The 19,012-nt window shown below is 43.5% G+C and overlaps 1 protein-coding gene across 13 annotated transcripts in view; it reads right to left on the reverse strand.

Moving 5' to 3' along the window:
- The window catches only part of kmt2d (lysine (K)-specific methyltransferase 2D), a 235,081-nt gene that overhangs the window by 66,280 nt on the left and 149,789 nt on the right, over positions 1 to 19,012 (reverse strand). For all 13 annotated transcript variants that reach the window (XM_078534392.1, XM_078534393.1, XM_078534388.1 and 10 more), the window contains one exon: positions 16,032 to 18,403. In XM_078534392.1, coding sequence (XP_078390518.1) covers positions 16,032 to 18,403 — 2,372 coding nt within the window. The remainder of the gene's footprint in view (positions 1 to 16,031; positions 18,404 to 19,012) is intronic.

Consider the following 19,012-nt stretch of genomic DNA (forward strand, 5'->3'; position numbering starts at 1 on the left):
AAAAGTGCCAGCATCACTGTGATTTATACTTGGTATTTATCAACCTTGCAAAGATGTACGATTCAGTGAAGAGGTTCCATGTTAAGTTTGGCTGCCCTAATAGCTTGTCTCAATTGTTAGGCAATTTAATGACAAGATAAAGGAAAGGTACCCGACAGTGAGTCTCAATTTGAATCCTTCCCCATCGAAACTGGTTAAGACAAGAATAAATCATTGCAGTCATCTTTTTTTACTATTTCCCTTCCAGCATTTCCAAAAGGAATGAAGCTGGACGGACCACTCGGCATCAACCTAGGCACTGGAAACTACAATGGCAAACTCAGCCCTGTGGACCCTACAAAGTCTTCCTTAGGAGCATTGGGGGCTTGTGCCAAAATTGAGAGCGCTGTCTCACAGGCTAGCCAAGCAACAGCTTGACATTGTCTGTAAGCTATGATTCTGTGAATATGACTATGTCTCAGACGCCACCATCCCTGAGTATGTCCCGTCCCACCGACAGGACAGACTCACCAGAGGTGGCGGCACAGTGGTTTACAGTCGGGAGAGAGTTACCCTAGGAATCCTCAACATCGACTCTGAACCCCATTAAGTCTCATGGTATCAGGTCAAACATGAGCAAGGAAACCTCCTGCTGGTTACCACGTACCTTCCCCCCACCTAAGGTAACGAATCAATAATCCTCCATGTCGATCACCACTTGGAGGAAGCACTGTGGCAAGGGTGCAGAATGTACTCTGGGTGGGGGAACTTCAATGCCTATCACCAACAGTGGCTCGGTAGCACCACTACAGACCAAGCTGGCCAAGTCCTAAAGTACATAGCTTTGAGACTGGGTCTGAGGCAGGTGGTGAGGGAACCAACAAGAGGGAAAAACATACTTGACCTCATCCTCACCAACCTGCCTGCCACAGATGCGTCTGTCCATGACAGTATCTGTATGAGTGACCACCTTGTGGAGATGAAGTCACGTCTTCACATTGAGAATACCCGCCATCGTGTTGTGTGGCACTACCACTGTGCCAAATGGGATATATTCCAAACAGATCTAGGTTCTCAAGACAGGGCAACCATGAGGCACTGTGGACCATCAGCAACAGCAGAATTGTACTCAACTACATTCTGTAGTCACATGGCCCAGCATATCGCTTACTCTACCATTACCACTAAGCCAGGGGATCACAGAATTTTTACGGTGCAGATGGAGGCCATTCGGCCCATCACATCTGCACTGGCTCTCCGAATGAGTATTATGATGCAGTGCCATTCTCCTGGTGCAAAGGATGAACTAAATAATTATAGGCCAGTCAGTCTGACTTCTGTGGTGAGCAAATTATTAGAATCAATTCTGCGAGCCAGGATAAACTGTCACTTGGAAAGGAACAGATTAATCAGGGATAGTCAGTATGGTTCTGTTCGGGGAAGGTCACGTCTTACTAATTTAATCAAATTTTTTTGAGGAAGTAACAAGGAGGATTGATGAGGGTAATGCATTGGATGTTGTCTACATGGATTTTAGTAAGGCACCTGACAAAGTCCCACATGGCAGACTGGTCAGAAAAGTAAACGCCCATGAAATACAGGGGAATGTGGCAAGTTGGATTCAAAATTGGCTCAATGACAGGGAACAAAGGGTAATGGTTGATGGATGTTTTTGCAAATGGAAAACAGCTTCCAGTGGCATTCCACAGGGCTCGGTGTTGGATCCCTTGCTGTTTGCTGTATATATTAATGATTTGGACATAAATGTGGGTGGCATGATTGGAAAATATGCAGGTGACACAAAAAATGGCCATGACATTGATCGTGAAAAGGATAGCTGTTGTCTTCAGAATGATATCAATGGTTTGGTTGAGTGGGTAGAAAAGTGGCAGATAGAATTCAATCCAGAGACGTGTGAGGTAATGCATTTGGGGAGGGCAAACAAAGCTAGGGAATACACAATAAATGGGAGGACATTGGGAGGGGTAAAGGAAGTGAGTGACCTTGGTGTGCATGTCCACAGTTCCCTGAAGGTTCCAGGACAAGTAGATAAGGTGGTAAAGAAAGCATATGGAATACTTCCCTTTATTGGACAAGGTATAGAATACAAAAGCATGGATGCAATGATGGAGCTGTATAAAAAAAACGCTGGTTAGGCCACAGCAGGAATTGTGTACACAGTTCTGCTGGCCATTACAGGAAGGACATAATTCCAATGGAGAGAGTACTGAAGAGATTTACAAGAATGTTGCCAGGGCTTGAAAATTGCAGCTCTGAGGAAAGATTAGATAGGCTGGGTTGTTTTCCTTGAAGCAGAGGAGGCTGAAGGATAACCTCATTGAGGTGTACAAGATTATGAGGGGCCTAGACAGAATAGTCAAGGATGCCCTGTTTCCCCTAGCAGAGCGGTCAATTTCCAGAGGGCAAAGATTTAAGGTGATTGGTAGAAGGATTAGAGGGGATATGAGGAAAAACTTCTTCATTCAGAGGGTGGTGGGGGTTTGGAATTTGCTGCCTGGTTTGGTGGTGGAGGCAGAAACGCTCAACTCATTTAAAAGGCAACTGGATCTAAAGTGCTGTAACCTGCAAGGCTACAGGCCAGGTGCTAGAGGTGGAATTAAAATGGGCAGCCAGTTTTTTACTTTTTCACCTGGCACAGACACGATGGGCTGAATGGCCTCTTTGTGCTGTAACTTTCAATAGTTACCCTGCACATTGTTTCTATTTAAATAATCATCTAATGCCCTCCTGAATGACTCAATTGAACCTACCTCCACTACATTTCCAGGCAGTGCATTCCAGACCCCAACCACTTGCTGGTGTGAAGAAGCTTTTTCTCACATCGCATTTGCTGCTTTCCAGCTGTTCCAGTACAGTACTGGCATCTACACAGCAATGTGGAAAATTGCCCAGATATGTCCTGTACACAAAAAGCAGGACAAATCCAACCTGGCCACTTATCGCCCTATCAGTCTACGCTCAACCAGTGAAGTGATGGAAGAGATCATCAACAGTGCTATCAAGTGGCACTTACACAGCAATAACCTGCTCAGTGACGCTCAGTTTCTGTTCCACCAGGGCCACTCAGCTCCTGATCTCATTACAGCCTTGGTTCAAACATGGGCAAAAGAGCTGAACTCCCGAGGTGAGCTGAGAGTGACTGCCCTTGACATCAAGGTACCATTTGACAGTGTGGCATCAAAGAGCCCTAGCAAAACTGGAGTCAATGAGAATCAGGGGAAAACTCTCCACTGGTCAGAGTTATACCTATCACAAAGGAAGATGGTTGTGGTCATTGGAGGTCAATCATCTCAGTTCCAGGACATTACTGCAAGAGTTCCTCAGGGTTGTGTTCGAGGCCCAACCATCTTCAACTGTTTCATCAATGACCTTCCTTCCATCATAAGGTCAGAAGCGGAGACATTTGCTGATGATTGCACAATGTTCAGCACCATTTGTGACTCCTCAGATACTGAAACAGTCCACGGCCAAATGCAGCAAAACCTGGACAATATCCAAGCATGGGCTGACAAGTGGCAAGTAACATTCATGCCACACAAATGCCAGGCAATGACCACCTCCAACAAGAGAGAGAATCTAACCATCGCCCCTTGACATTCATTGGCATTACCATTGCTGAAATATCCACGAACAACATCCTGGGGGTTACCATTGACCAGAAACTCAGCTGGACTAGCCATATAAATGCTGTGGCTAAAAGAGCAGGTCAGAGGCTAGGAATCCTGTGGAGAGTATTCCCCCCACCCCCCCAAGCTTGTCCACCATCTACAAGGCACAAGTCAGGAGTGTGATGGAATACTCTCCACTTGCCTGGATGAGTGCAGCTCCAACAACACACAAGCAGCTCTATACCATCCAGGACAATGCAGCCCACTTGATTGACACATCATCTACAAACATTCACTCCCTCCACCACTGACACACAGTGGCAGCAGTGTGTACCATCTACAAGATGCACTGCAGGAACTCACCAAGACTACTCAGGCAGCGCCTTCCAAACCCATGACCACCACCATCTAGAAGGACAAAGGCAGCAGACACATGGGAACATCATCTGGAATGCTCCTCCAAGCCACACACCATCCTGACTTGGAAATACATCACCGTTCCTTCAGTGTCGCTGGGTCAAAATCCTGGAATTCCTTCCCGAACAGCACTGTGGGTGTACCCACACCACATGGACTGCAGTGGTTCAAGGTGGCGGCTCACCACCACCTTCTCAAGGTCAAATAGGGATGGGCAATAAATGCTGGCCTAGCCAGCGACCACATGGTCCCTCAATCTGCTCTATGCAAGATCCTTCAAGTTCACTCAGAAGATCATTAAGCTAATGTGCTGGTCTTCTTAAAAACAGGTTGTACCAGTACTGAAGCTACAGTTGTCAAAGCTCAACTTTGCTGCTCTGGCCACGTATGTTCAACAGATGCCTCCAGAGTCTCAAAACAACTACTTTATTCAGAACTGACCTCCAGCAAGTGAAGCGTTGGCAGTTGGGAGAAAAAGGTTTGAAATCTAAGCCTGAAGAAATGCGATATGAACATCAAGGCATGGGAGGAAAACAAAGGCTGCAAACTGTGCCAATCTGTATACAGGCATAGAATAGCCACTTTGAACAAGCCAGGATTATCAAAGAAGAGAATCATACAAGAAACAGTAACAGCCTGCTGCTGCTACAATATCAACTGGGCTGTCTTTCATATGTCAGCTTTGCGGTAAATTACATCTCTCTAGGATTGACAGCCACCTAAATGCTCAAAGCCATGGCTAATGTTAAAACTCCTTTTTTTGCGCTGAGAAACAATCTTCTCTGATTACTGAGAGATTGTCAAGTTCCTACTATGTCCTCCTGCAGTTCGTCACAAGTCTCATCATAATCTGTCATGATTCCAATTTGATGTCATCAGTAAATTTCAATAACGTTCCCTCAATTGCCAAGTAGACATCATTTCCGTGTACAGCAGCCCCCTGTGGAACATCACTTACCATATCTTTTCATTTCACAAAACTTTAATGTACCCCTACATCTGTCAACTGATCATACAGCTATCCAATTAGTCCTGCTCAATGAAAAGGCAGGCGCAGACTGGATGGACAAACTGCCTCCTTTTGTGCTCCACTATGTGGCTTGGGGAGCGTCCATGGATTTGAGGACAGCGACCGAGTCAGGGTGCTCTGTGGGTCTGATCTGATCTGTGCACCTGCTTCTCCAGCATGACAGACCTATTTGTGAGCAGATGCTTAATCTCGAACGTCATCTTACCAATTAATTTATGTTATTGTTCCTGCTTGCTTTACATGAGGACTCATCAGTACCCTTGTTCTGTCTATGCTAACGTTTGCCTGCATTAGATACCATCTGCCTGACATCTAATCAGTGATCCTCAAACTTGTCAACATTAGACGAGTGGGGGGATTTTCAGTTGAGTCATATGAGCCGATGCCTTATGGCAGATACATAAGCATAGCTAAAATCAACAAGCTGGGCTTGCAATGTAGGCTGCTATGACAGCCAGGTGACAGTATTTTCTTATCGCATCTCTATCTTCCTGCTAGGTTACCTTTTATTTTGCTCTCTGCATCTTTGTATTTTCTCCATTTTTCTCCGCACTTTGAGGGAAAGAGAAGGCAATGGAGCCAGGACTATTCCAGCACCCATGAGACTCTATTAAATTGGTACCGTCAAAGGGTTGGAAAAAGCTCACAACTCTACCAGTTAAGCAGGTCAAGTGTGAAGTGCATGATGACCAGTCCACCCAGCTTGGTCATTTTCTGCAGGGTGCCTTTAAAACATTTTGCAAGGCACAACCTGACATGAAGGCTACAGGCAAAAAGAAAATTCAACCTCCATTTTTGGTGATAATCAGACCTCCATGTTGAACATTAAATACAATTTTTCTAAATAGGGAAACAAACTTTTAAAGGGAAGCTCAATAAATGCACAAGGGAGAACGGTGGGGTTTAAACACCAGCATGGACCAGTTGGGCTGAATGGCCTGTTGCTGTGCTGTAAATACTATGTAAAAAAAGACATGGCCAATCTTAAAACTCTTTTTTTTGCACTGAGAAACAATTATCTTCAATTATTGAGAGATTGTTGAGTTCCGACTAAGCCCTCCTGCAGTTGTCACAATTCTCGTCATAACCTGTCATGATTCCAATTTGAATGCTATAAAAAAAGTTTCTCAAGCACAACCTGCCTTTCAGAAATCCCAGTTGATTGGCCCTAGTTAACTCATGTTTTTTCCTAGTGCTTAGTAATTCCGTTTGATAAAACTGCCTTTAGGGCTTTTACCAATAACTGAAGACTAACTGCCAATGGAACCAGAGCCTCCCTTTTTTTCCCTATCGATCTGAAGCATTACTGGTTTCTCTCTCTGCAGATGCTCCCTGACCAGAGTACTTCCAGCACTTTTGTTTTTATTTCAGATCTCCAGCATCCGCAGTATTTTGCTTTTGTAGATTTAGCGTGTGCTTTTGTTCGAGAAAATAGTGGTTAGAGGCATTTTGCAGAAGGGAAGGGTTCAAACTCTTAGGACAGAAGTGAGCTGCACTGGCAGATCAACAGGTAGTTGAATAGGGCCTAGGACCAATATACTCACCGTGTGGTTAACTAGAACTGTGGATGGTTTAAACTAATGTTATGGGGAAAGGAAAAGCAAGAGTATAGTATGCAGCTCGGAAGGGAAATCAAACTTTAGGTGTACAGAAGGTAGAAGAATTGCACTGTACTGACTAGCTCATGGCACTGGAAGCAATTCTGAGCTTACTATTCAATTCAGTGGGAGGACTGCTGAATAAAGACTAGTGTCCTTCTTCACAAGCATTCAGGCAAAACTCCTGCAAAATGAACATTGATGGACTGGCCATTGTGTTCAGATTGTTAAAAACTCTCTCCCCTGCCAGGTCCTGTTCTCTCAATTTTCAAATGGCCAATGTTCCAGGGAGAACAAAGAAAACACTTCAAAGACACTAAAGCTCTTCTTGAAGTACAGCAGCATTGACCTTAATGACTAGGAGGAGCTTTCTACTAACCACTCAATGGCAACTTGTCCAACAAACTGCATCGTGCTTCGAGTCCCAATGCCTTAATAATAAGGCAGAGCAGCGGCAGAGAAGAAAAGGAACACTATCACGTGAAATGCCCTGCCCCATGTGCCTAAAGATCTGTGGTTCAAGAATTGGCTTGGTCAGATACATGAAGACCCATGGCAGAAACTCATGACACTGAGCGGATGCCATCTTTGAATTAAGTGTGGACAACAACAATACCTGAAGTTCTATTTCTTAATCTACCTCTCATTTCGAGAACTCTTTGCAATGCCTGAATTTTATTCTTCCCCATGTTGTTAGTTTCAATACTAGTAATACAATGTCACTCCCGCCAACCCCTCTAAAAACCTCTGCACCTGTTCTGTACCTGAAATACATGCCATTCAGAATCCAAACAACTGTCTACTCCAGTATTGAATATTCCATTGACACTGCATTGGAATTACACAATTACTTAAAAGGTCTACAGCACAGAAACAAGCCATTCGGCCCAACAGGTCTATGCCAGTATTCATACTCCACAAGAGACTCTCTCACCCCATATGCATATCTTTTTATTCCTTTACCCCTCAAGTACTTATTTAGCTTCCCCTTAAATGTAACAATGCTATTCCTCTCAACTACTCTATATGGTAGCAAGTTCCAGATTCTAACCACACCCTCGAATTTCTTATTTGATTTATTAGTGACTATCTTGATCTTCCTGGCCCACAGTTCTGGACTCCCCACAAGTGTAAACATTTTTCCCATATCTACCCTATATATAATTTTAAAGACCTCTAACAGGTCATCTTTTAGTCTTCTCTTTTCTAGAGAAGACAGCCCCAGCCTGTTCAGTCTTTCCTGATAGTTGTACCCTCCTGCAAATCATCTTTTTACTTTCTCCAGTGTGATATCCTTATCGTAATTAGACGACCAGGTCTGTGTACAGTAGTGTGGACTAACCAAGGTTTAACAACTTTTTTTATTCATTCATGGGAAGTGGGCTTCGCTGGCTAGGCCAGCATTTATTGCCCATCCCTAATTGCCCTCGAGGTGGTGGTGGTGAGCTGCCTTCTTGAATGGCTGCAGTCCATGTGGTGAAGGTACACCCATAGTGCTGTTAGGAAGGGAGCTCCAGAATTTTGACCCAGTGACAGGGAAGGAACAGCGATATATTTCCAAGTCAAGACGGTGAGTGGCTTGGAGGGGAACATGCAGGTGGTGGTGTTCCCATGCATCTGCTGCCCTTATCATGCTAGTTGGTAGCGGTCGTGGGTTTAGAAGCTGCTGTCTAAGCAGCCTTGGTGAGTTGCTGCAGTGCATCTTGTAGATGGTACACACTGCTGCCACTGTACGTCAGTGGTGGAGGGAGTGAATGTTTGTGGGTGAGGTGCCAATCAAGTGGGCTGTTTTGTCCTGGATGGTGTCGAGCTTCTTGAGTGTTGTTGGGGCTACACTCATCCAGGCAAGTGGAAAGTATTTCACCACACTCCTGACTTGTGCCTTGTAGATGGTGGACAGGCTTTGGGAAGTCAGGTGGTGAGTTACTTCTCTGCATTTAAATTCCCCCTCTGTAGAAATGAACTCCAGTGTCTTGTCTGCACTTCTTTTAAGGCCTTGTTAACTTGTGTTGTTACTGTTAATGATTTGTGAATCTGTACCCCTTTGTGCCTCTAAGTCATTATTTTCACCATGAGTAGACAGCCTCCTTATTCTTTGGACCAAAAAGCAACATCTCACACTTATCCATATTGAAACTTATTTGCCATTCACACGCCCATTCTGCAACTTTGTTAACATCCTCTTTAATTTTACCGATACGCAGCAAGACCCGAACAACATTTAGGCTTGGGTTGATAAGTGGCAGGTAATATTTACGCCACACAAGTGCCGGGCAATGGCCATCTCCAACAAAAGAGAACCTAACCATCGCCCCTCGATGTTCAGCAGCATTATCATCGTTAAATAATCCACCATCAGCATCCTATGGTTAACATTGACCAGAAACTTAAACTAGACCAGCCCAATAAGCCAAATTGGATGTTCATTCATCAACACTGCCATTGAGTACACTAGTCTGCTTGCCTAAACAGTGGATTACCAAGTGTTCTTTGAAGGATTGACTTGCTTCTGTACTATCACCAGGTTGGTCATCAAGCTCAAAGAGAACATCCAGTTTGTTCCTCTGGAGCTGGTCTTACTGCCCTAAATTTTGATCAACCGATGAGCCAAGTGCACTGCCCTATTGACCATTTGCCCTAAGTGCCAGTACCAGTTGGGTGCCACTTGCTATGCTTGGTAATGTCTTTGGAGAAGGCAGCAAAAGGGGATTGCATTGTGCTGCAGTGATGTGAGGGTCAAGGCCTGATCCATTTTTATTGGCTGGGAAAGAGGCTCTGCATGATTTCCAGGAGTGCAACTGAACTCATGCTTTGAGAACTATAATGATGGTTGTTGCCCATAGTCTAAAAAACATTTAAATAACATTTTACTGGCAGCCATGACTCGCTGAAAAGGGGTTACCAGATTAATGAATACCTTAAACTTGTTGAATTGTACAAAACAATTCCCTCAAAGCATTAGCTCTGGCTTAGGTTGTAGCTAGGGCAGCTCATGGTTGACTAAGAATCCAAAGTGTCAGGCTGCATTTAGCATCTGCCACAGGGCAGTGCTGTGAGACCTCAAGCGTTGGTGAGCAAAAAGCTAATGATCAAAGTGCGCGGAGATGCACTGCAAGCACACATGCAAGAGTGAAGTATATACACTGCTGAGTTTGCCACTTGAAATTATTCCTGTGTTAGGAATCAATGCTGAACTTTGAGATTGAGTTCACGGCGTTTGTCTTTCAACAAAATATCTGCAGAAGGAGGCTGCTCCCTCACAACTGGGGTAAACTCTTGCCATCATCCACAATGGCAGCCATTTGTCTCTTCTTGCCTGGCATTGGAGGTGTACTTCTGAAATGAAGTGAGTAACTCTCCTCCATGCTCTTGGACCCATGTCTCTTCAAAAAGCCGCAAATTCCTGAAAGTGGCTCCGATGGGAATGTAGTCCATATCCCACTAGAGAATGCCCAGGAGTGGATATTGTTTTAAGTTAGTGGGCACCATGAAAAGGCTGCAGTTACAACGGGCTTTTCAATGCCCTCTCAGTTGAGGAAGGGAGCTCTAAAAGAGAACCTACCTTTTCCTAGCCATCCCTGGAATAATACCCATCTCTGTCAACTTTTGCTGTTTATAAGATTCCAGTATATCCTCCACCTGTCTCTCATAAATCCCCATGGGAAGCTATAGTTGCTGTTATTATGCCCAGTGGAAAGACACCAAATGCAGTACTGCCAGTCTATTGCTGAAAAGAGACACATACTGACAAAAGCTTTTCGTCTTGTACTCACCAGGACAAATGAAAAAATGTCAAATTTCAAATAACAATTTATGCTACAGGAGAAACGGGTGTTGATTGGTTGGCAAGTCAACTCTGATTGGCCAAGCATTACCACGGAGAAAGCAACAGGGAACTATAGGCTCCCCAAGCTCCCAGGTAATTCAATAAAGGCACAAGGCTTGAACATATTCTATTTGTTTGCAGAGAACAGGTCCATGTGTATGACTGTATGTCACTTCCAGCACACGTAAATGAGCCATGTTACGAGCTTAACTGATTATCTTAAATCGGTTGTTAGTGTAGCTATTAGCACACACAGGATTGTTCAGCTAGTGCTGTCCAATTGCAGAATCATATCTAACAGCAGACATTTTGCTTTGGGTTTTGCAAGCATGGGCTTGTTGAGTACGGTCTGCCTATTGCAAACAACTGAAGATTCAATCAGCCAATCATCAGGACATAGGCCTATGTACCTAGCATCGCACCGGCACTGAAATTCATGCACATTGCAAGCTTATTTACAAACGTGCCACTGAAGGAAGCCATTTACATTTGCACCGCGTTGCTATATCAAGGCAATATAGACTTGATGCCATTTTCTGAATCTGTATTCATTGAACATATGAACTTAGCAACTCTTGCAATCGAGTTCAGTTTTAATGACACCATGTATGCCCAAATAGATGGTGTAGCCGTAGGATCCCCTCCAGGTCCAGCAATTGCTGATACTTTCATTAGTCTCCACGAGAAATGTGTTTTTGATGGAATGAGCCCTAACCTCCTATCCCATGCATATTTCCAATACGTAGATGATACTTTCGCAATCTTTGAATCTGCAAATGTGTGTAACGATTCCCTTACACGCCTTAATATGCTCCATCCTGCACGCAAATTCACTTTTGAAACAGAGCAGTCTAATGCACTCCCTTTCCTCAACATACTAGTTGAGGCCCACTAATGGGTTTTCCACTACTGTCTATTGCAAGCCTATAAATCACTGGTCATTGTACGCGTTGAGATTCATATAGCTCCATGCGCAAGATTGGCCTTATCAGCAATCTTGAAAATCGGGCCCAAGCTATTTGCTCACCTTGCGCTTGACTGAGAAATAAGAGCGCATCAAAGCTATCCTGGGGACAATGGCTATCCTGATCAGCTCATTGTTCACCGTGCATCTCGCAAACTTGTAAATGGGCCAAAGGCTTCCACTTTCGAACCTAAAAAAAGTGACCGGTCTACCTCAAATTACACTGCAAAAGCAAATTCTCTCAAAAATTTGAACAGGTTAAGCAAGCCGTTTTACGCTACCACTATGCAGTGGCTATGTGAGTGGTATTTTCTACCAACAGGATGCTGCTGTCGGTCCAAAAGGATGTTCTGCCTACCACACAATTGAGCAAGGTCATGTATGGATTTCAGTGCCAGTGCAATGCCAGGTATGCAGCCGTGCGTCCCAACAATTGGCTGATAGAACATGCTGTTTGATTCATTCGGTTGTTTGTAGTAGGCAGAGTACAGGCCATGCTCAACCAGATCACACTTGTAAAATCCAAAACAAAATATCTACTATTAGATGCAATTCTACAATTGGGCAGCATTTGGCAAACAATCCTGAGTGCGCTAACATCTACACTAACAACCAATTTAAGACAGTCGAGAGTTTGTAACAGGTCTCATTTACACTTGCTAGAAGCAACATACATTCATATGCAGGGACCCATTCTCTGCAAGCAAAAGGAATATGTTCAAGCCTTGCGTCTTTTTTGAATTACTCGAGTGTTTTGGGGAGCATACAGTTCCCCGTTGCTTTATCCATGGCAACACCTTGGTTGCAAGTCGACTCTTGATTGGCCAATCAACACCCTTTTCTCCTGTAGTATAAATTGTTGCGGCCATTTGAAATTTGGCATTGTGTTTGTCCTGATGAGTGCAAGATGAAATGCTTTGGCAACATGTCTTTCTTTTCAGCAATAATAAACTTCTGTACTACCAAGCGACTGTTAAGCCAGTTTGTGGAGCAATAAACTGGAAGTCATAGATTTTGATGCTGAGATGACAGCAGATTGCTGCCTCTTCCTGTAGAATGGCAGCCTGCATTTGGTCCTCAATCAGGTGCAGCGGACATAAAATACTGCCATTTGTTTCAGAAACTGCGTGAATAAACTTTATCCAATGGGCATAGTGGTATGCCCTCCTAACCCAATTGGATCGACGTTGGTACATTTACTTACATCGGCCAAGACCTTTATGATTGCACTCTAAGAAATCAGCCATGAAGAATTCATGGTAGAACTACATAAGATCCAGAGGAAAACTTCCAATCCAGGGTCAAGTATACTGGGACCAGTACACTCAGGCATTGGACAACTTGTGTTAAATGCTTTTGTGTATTTGAAACTTTGGCTCAACGTGTCTGAGCAATTTATCATCTTCCGTCTCTTTCCTGGGAGAGTCAGATTTCTGGTTGTCTGTAGGCCAATGGGTACATCAGCTACAGGCTGTGGAGAGGCTGTCTGCCCAATTATGGCAGGATCATGGCTCTTATCTCTCACGCCAACTTACTGATTGCCTTATTCAAAGAGTTAAATTGGCTATGCTGCATGCTTGGTTCCCTAGTATAACATCCAGGGGTGTCAGATACACCCCTGAATCTGTTTCCTCAATCCCGCTTTTCTCAAAAGAGAATCTGTAGGTGTCTCAAAGGGATAACACAGTGAAAATGGTGCAGTCAGAGAACTTAGTATATAAGTAAAGATGGGCTTATGTAGTATTTGTCACAATTTTGTGCGAATAATGTCTTTTTGTTCACCAGTATTAACATACTCCTGGTGCCAATGATCTCTGCACTGAGAAATGAAAGATTCTTACCACCAGTGGGTGTCAGCGCATTTTTGACTAGGTTTCCTAATTTTACTGTGCTGTTCTGACTAATGTGGCAAATACTGTGCAGCTGTTCCTTATAAGTGTATTTTGCATACCAGTCAGATTTGACATGCCACTGTATTTTGCTAGCCAAATATCCAATGTGTGGAAACCCAGCAATGTGCTTAGAGTCTCCAAAACAAGTCAGAGAAACCCAGACAGCAGCAAAGGTAGAGTTTCTACTAATATGGTCTTATACTCTCCCCATAGGAACATATCGCACTTAGGAGTCCAGAGAGCTTGTGCCAAGTTGACAGCAGCAAAGGTGTAGGAATTTTCAAGTGCAAGGAGGAGTACTGCTAGACTTCAACCAGTTAAAACCATACAGCACTGGTAAACTCCTTGCTGCATGTCCACGTAGAATCACCCTAACCATTAGGGTGATTTGCAAAGATATTTAGAGCTGAGTGCAGCCTCCTGTAACAGGTCAACCCTCCAATTCCCATTAATAAACCAAACTGGCTTGGGTCTCAGGTCCTGAATTGTGGACTCTGCCAAAGAGATAAACTTGGTTGTGATTTTCCTTTTCCAGTTCGCCACCTTAAAGGCAATTCAACCCAAACAATATCCTGTTTATCATGATACCAGCTGTCGATATTTTCTCTTAGCTGTGTACTCGCGCAGCAACCTGAAAGTCTTATGGCGCAGGCTGCACACAAGTAGGCCCCTTTAAATTACTACACATGCATGACTGCACAAAAAATTTTTTAAAGGGGTCCTCACACTTAAATAAATCGCCCATGCACTCCAAGCTGCATCATGTTTCAGCCACATGTATTCATAGTGATCACAAAGGTTTGAAAAATGTGAATGACCTATTGCAAATGCGAATGCATTTTGCAGAGATTTCAAAGCCTGTTGTAGGTATTGGCACAAACATCCTGGAACAATTATAACTTTATTTTAATGCACAGCCTTCCTTGCTAACCAACAAAGGATGGCCATGGGTCAATGTAAATACACACTACTGAGTGCAAAGTTCCAAGATGGTGCTTTAACCCTTGTATGCTTATCCTCTTTGATTTTTGACCACTTTATTTTCTCACAATATTGGGGAGTGGGGTGTGACCTCAGGACCTAAGCAGCACTTGATTGACCACTGATGTTACCATATAACCTAAAGAACGGGGAGCGAGCGAGCCTTTAGCTTCGTGATAGCATTCCTGCCACAGAGTCAGAAGATGCAAGATATATACCCAACTCCACAGAGAGTCCTAGTTCCTGAATTCTGGGTATACATCCAGCAGGATACTCCTGTCTGGTTGGTGTAGGCATCCCTCACTCATCATATGGGTTGAAGGAGCCCATAAAACCCTTCCATTATATAGGAATAACCACTCTATCAACTGGTATAAAGATGGTTACAACCATGGAAGGAGTATTCACAGTACAGCTGGTTGGGCTTTTTTCAAATCAATATGTGAATAGTCTAACTATGAAAACAACCTAAATACAATAGCTTTTCTTTCTTTTGTATGCTGTACCTGAAAGGAATAGCGCAAGTTTAACGTGTTTTATCTCTCAGTACTGACGCCTTAAGCTTCCTGAAAAGGATAATACAAAAATCTGGACAGGCCAGATTAACAGAATGCATAATGCTATCTCATCAAAATTTTGCTGGCAGAATATGATATGAAAAACAAAAAATTTTTAAGCTGGGAAACAACAAAGTGGTACAGTGACATGTCCTGGGGGTCCATATGTTGCAAGAGGAGATCACATGCAGCATCACCTATCTGCAACACCCTGATGACATTCTTCATGTGCAGGCACAGCACATTGTTTACCTGGAATATATCAAGATAGGCAATACTCCTGGAGTGTGGAGGATGAGGAATGAAAAAAATGTTGGCCAAACAAAATTAATTATTATGACTGATCTGCAGTGGATTCAGAATAACGCAAACAAACATTAAACCTGTTGACCTTCAGCAATTAGTCCTAATTATTCCAGAAGAACACATTTCTGGCTTTCATGCTTGTGTATTTTCTAGCATTTGCAGTTATCTTTTTATTTCTGAAGAGTTATGGTGATTGTAACTGCTGCCTCCATTTGTTAATGGTAACTTGTTTAAATTCTTTGGAATTCTATCATTTTCAGCCCCAAAACTGATGTAAAACTTGATTAAACAGCACTGCAAAGCACAAGTACAGTTTGAATAAATTATGGGAAACTGTTGGGTGAACAAAACTGAAATGGTGGAAACATAAAATTGGCTTTAAAAATGAACACAAAACCCCCCACCCTAATCCACTGTGCATATATTCTGCATGACTGCAATTGAAATTATGAAAAAAGTAAACATAAAATGACTTGCATTTTTATAGAGCATTATCAAATCTCTCAAACGTCTCAAAGCACTTCACGTACAATGAATTACTTTGAAGCACTGTGACAGTAAACACGACAGCCATTTTGCGCACACCAAGATTCCATAAACAGCCATGAGATTTATGACGAGCTATATTCTGGTTTTTTTTTTTGGTGCTGCTCGCAGGAGGAATGATGGCCAAAAATACATGGAAAACATACTCTTCTTTCACAGTGCTGTGGGGTCTTTACTGCCCACCTGAACTACCGGAACAGGAAGACAGCTTCCTGACATTTCTACGCTAATTTAGTACAGCAGCCAATACTGGCTAACCAGGAAGAACCCAATATTATCTGCAAGTTTGCTCATTACCTACTGTACCTGTATCTGGGAAGAAAGCATTGGCTAATTGTTGCTGCTGTTGCATCACAACTTGCTGCGTCTGCTGCATGATGCCCAATTGCGATACAGCTAACTGCTGAGTTGACAGCAATTGCGGTGAGGTCATATGTTGACTCTGCTGTGAAGCCACTATCTGCTGTGGTGGATGTTGCCCTGTTACCACATGCTGCTGCTGTTGGGACATGACTACATGTGGTGAGGCTCCAAGCCGTTGCTGTGATGCTGTCAACTGTTGCTGTTGTGCAGATGGAAGAGATCGTGGGATCCCCAAGTGATGATGCTGTATCACTCCTAGGATATGTTGCTGTGGCAGGTTTAAATTCTGTGGTGGCCCCTCAAGGTGCTGAGATTGCTGTGTTGTTGGAAGGTGTTGAGAAAGTCCTGGATGACTCTGTTGATGTGAAACTTCAAGTTGTTGCTGCTGTTGCAGAATTGGAAGGGCCTTTGAATGCTGCTGCTGTTGTGGTGTAGGTACACACTGTGATCCTCCCAATTGCTGCTGCTGCTGCAGTTCCATTTTCTCTTGCTCAAGCAAATCATGGAGAAGCAGTGGAAGCTCACTTGCTTCCAAAGAACTCTCTACTTTGACAAGGTCATCCACAGATCGACGTTTTGGCTCCATGCTGGACACATGTTGGCACATCTCGTCTAGCCCAAGTTTACCCAATGGCGGCCTAGACTGGACAGCCAGTGGCATCTTGGACACTATCTGAGCTGAAGATGTGCAGGGTATACTTTCTAAATCCAAGTTAGAATGCCCATTGCTGGGAATGCGTGCAGTCCGATGGCCACTTGAAGCAACTGTACTACTTTGAGTAGTAGTTTGTGTTCCACTGGTAGTACATGTAGTTGCCTGACACAGTGCTACACTTGTGTTAACACTAAGCCCAGTTCCCATACTAAGTAGCATTGACACTGCCCCTCTCTCATCATCACCCTTCGGCGGACTTTCTGATTTTATCAAAACTGTCTGCGCATTGGACGTACTTGCTACAAACTGGCAAGCTGAATTTTGGGAAATGTTCTCTTCAACCTTTAGTACTAGATCAAGAGTAGGTTTAGGAGAATTGTCAGTAGATGGGGCCCTGCTGACTGGATCACTGCACTGACTGCCAGTGTTAGTCTCCGAATTTACATTATTCATTGACTCACACATAACCCTATCAGAAGTGGACAGAGTATCTGCAATGGCATCTGATTTAGCCATTGCTTTTTCATGCTCCTCTCCCTTCTCTGTCTTTTCCAAATCAGGTTTGTTGACTTTATCATTTGTACATTTAATTGCTGGGTCCACAGCATCCTGATCAGTCAGTATGTCCTGACCTTCCTCTGCTTTCTCATTTGCAGATTCCACTAAACGCAGCTGCTCTGTGAATATGTCCTTTTTATCACCCGTGTCTAGCTCAGGGTCAGTGTAAGCCAACAGATCAAACTCTTCACACTTCAGGAGGTCATCTAGGTGGGGGTCATTTGTTTCTAGGTTATCAAGGTTACCAAGCTCATCGTCTGTCTTACTGTCTGGGTCAAGACTCAGATTGGCAAGGTCATCTTCTTCATCTAGCTCTTTAGGTGAATCGAGTTCTTCATCTAAGGCTTTTTCTACGGAGTCATCACAAGGGATCTTTCGAGGATCCAACTCTGCATGCTCTGTAACTACATTGGAGATCGATGGGACAGAGTTAAGTGGAAAGGATGCTGAGCTGTCCTTCAAACTGTCCGAGCAGCAACTAGAAGTGGATGACGTTGTCGACGAAGTAGTCTGAAATGTCTGCTGTGATTCAGCTTGTACAGTGGAATCTAATGGCTCTTTTGTCTGGATATGTTGATGGGCGCTTGATACTTCCACTGAATGAGGTGAGGATGGCAATGGAGCAGAAATATTCTGCTGGGGCAAGAGTGTAATTCCAACTGGTGACTGCGGCAAAGTTGTACCTGGACCTCTCGACATCACCTTGCATCCCTGCATTTGGTGGACAAATGGACTGATTTCTTGATTTGGTATCGGAAGGCGTGGTCTTGGCTGGGGAGTACGCTGTGCCAATTGGGCGGCAATGGGTAAGCGTTGGGAATTGTGTCTCAGTTCTATATACTGAGGACTCACAGGAATTGGTGAAGCCACAATTTGTTGCTGTGCATTTTGAAAAGTGATCTGAGTGGCAATTCTAGGGTTAAGTCCACCTGTGCTGTTCATCTGCATGGTCATTGCAGGTCTGTTTACATGCAAAGCTTCAGGTTGCTGGAAACGAGTCTGTCCGGGAAGTCTCTGTACCAACTGCTGCTGCCATTGTTGCTGTTGAGCAGCTGGCAAGCTTCTTGGGTGAAATCCTTGTGGGCTACCAACTCCTGATTGTCTAGAAAAAAAAATGCAATTGTAAATAGAAATAATGCAAAGCAGTAATATTTAGTCAGAGTTCCCTTTCCATTTGGGGCAATGTTAAGGCCAAACAGATTCTAACACCCCATTAGCTTGGTTAAAAAAAATTGATGTCAAATAATTTCAGGCATTGAAAGTGGAAAAAAGACACTCATTCTACATCAAGACCATTAGACAATGCAAGTGACCACAGCAATAAAGTTCATTACCATAACTGGCTTCTAATGACGTGAGCTTCTCTATGATCCAATGTCATAGGTGTGATTCCCTGCGATCTAATATCATCATTCCAAAAATCTTCAATCTGATCGCCAATAAAAATTTTCAATATAAAACATTATGGTCAAAACAGGATATTAGGATTTTATCCTGTTCTGATGAAAGATCACCCATCTAAAACGTTAACTGTTTCTCTCTCCACAGATACTGCCTGATCTGAGTATTTCCAGCATTTTCTGTTTTTATTTAGATTTCCAGCATCTGCTGGATTTTGCTTTGGTAAAAGTATTATGATGTTTACTAATTTAGCATGCACAGCCAATTACTTGCTGATGCTCAGCAATCATATGAGCAATGTTAAAACTTG

This window comes from Cetorhinus maximus, chromosome X, assembly GCF_964194155.1.
Source record: "Cetorhinus maximus chromosome X, sCetMax3.hap1.1, whole genome shotgun sequence".
Taxonomy (NCBI): Eukaryota; Metazoa; Chordata; class Chondrichthyes; order Lamniformes; family Cetorhinidae; genus Cetorhinus; species Cetorhinus maximus.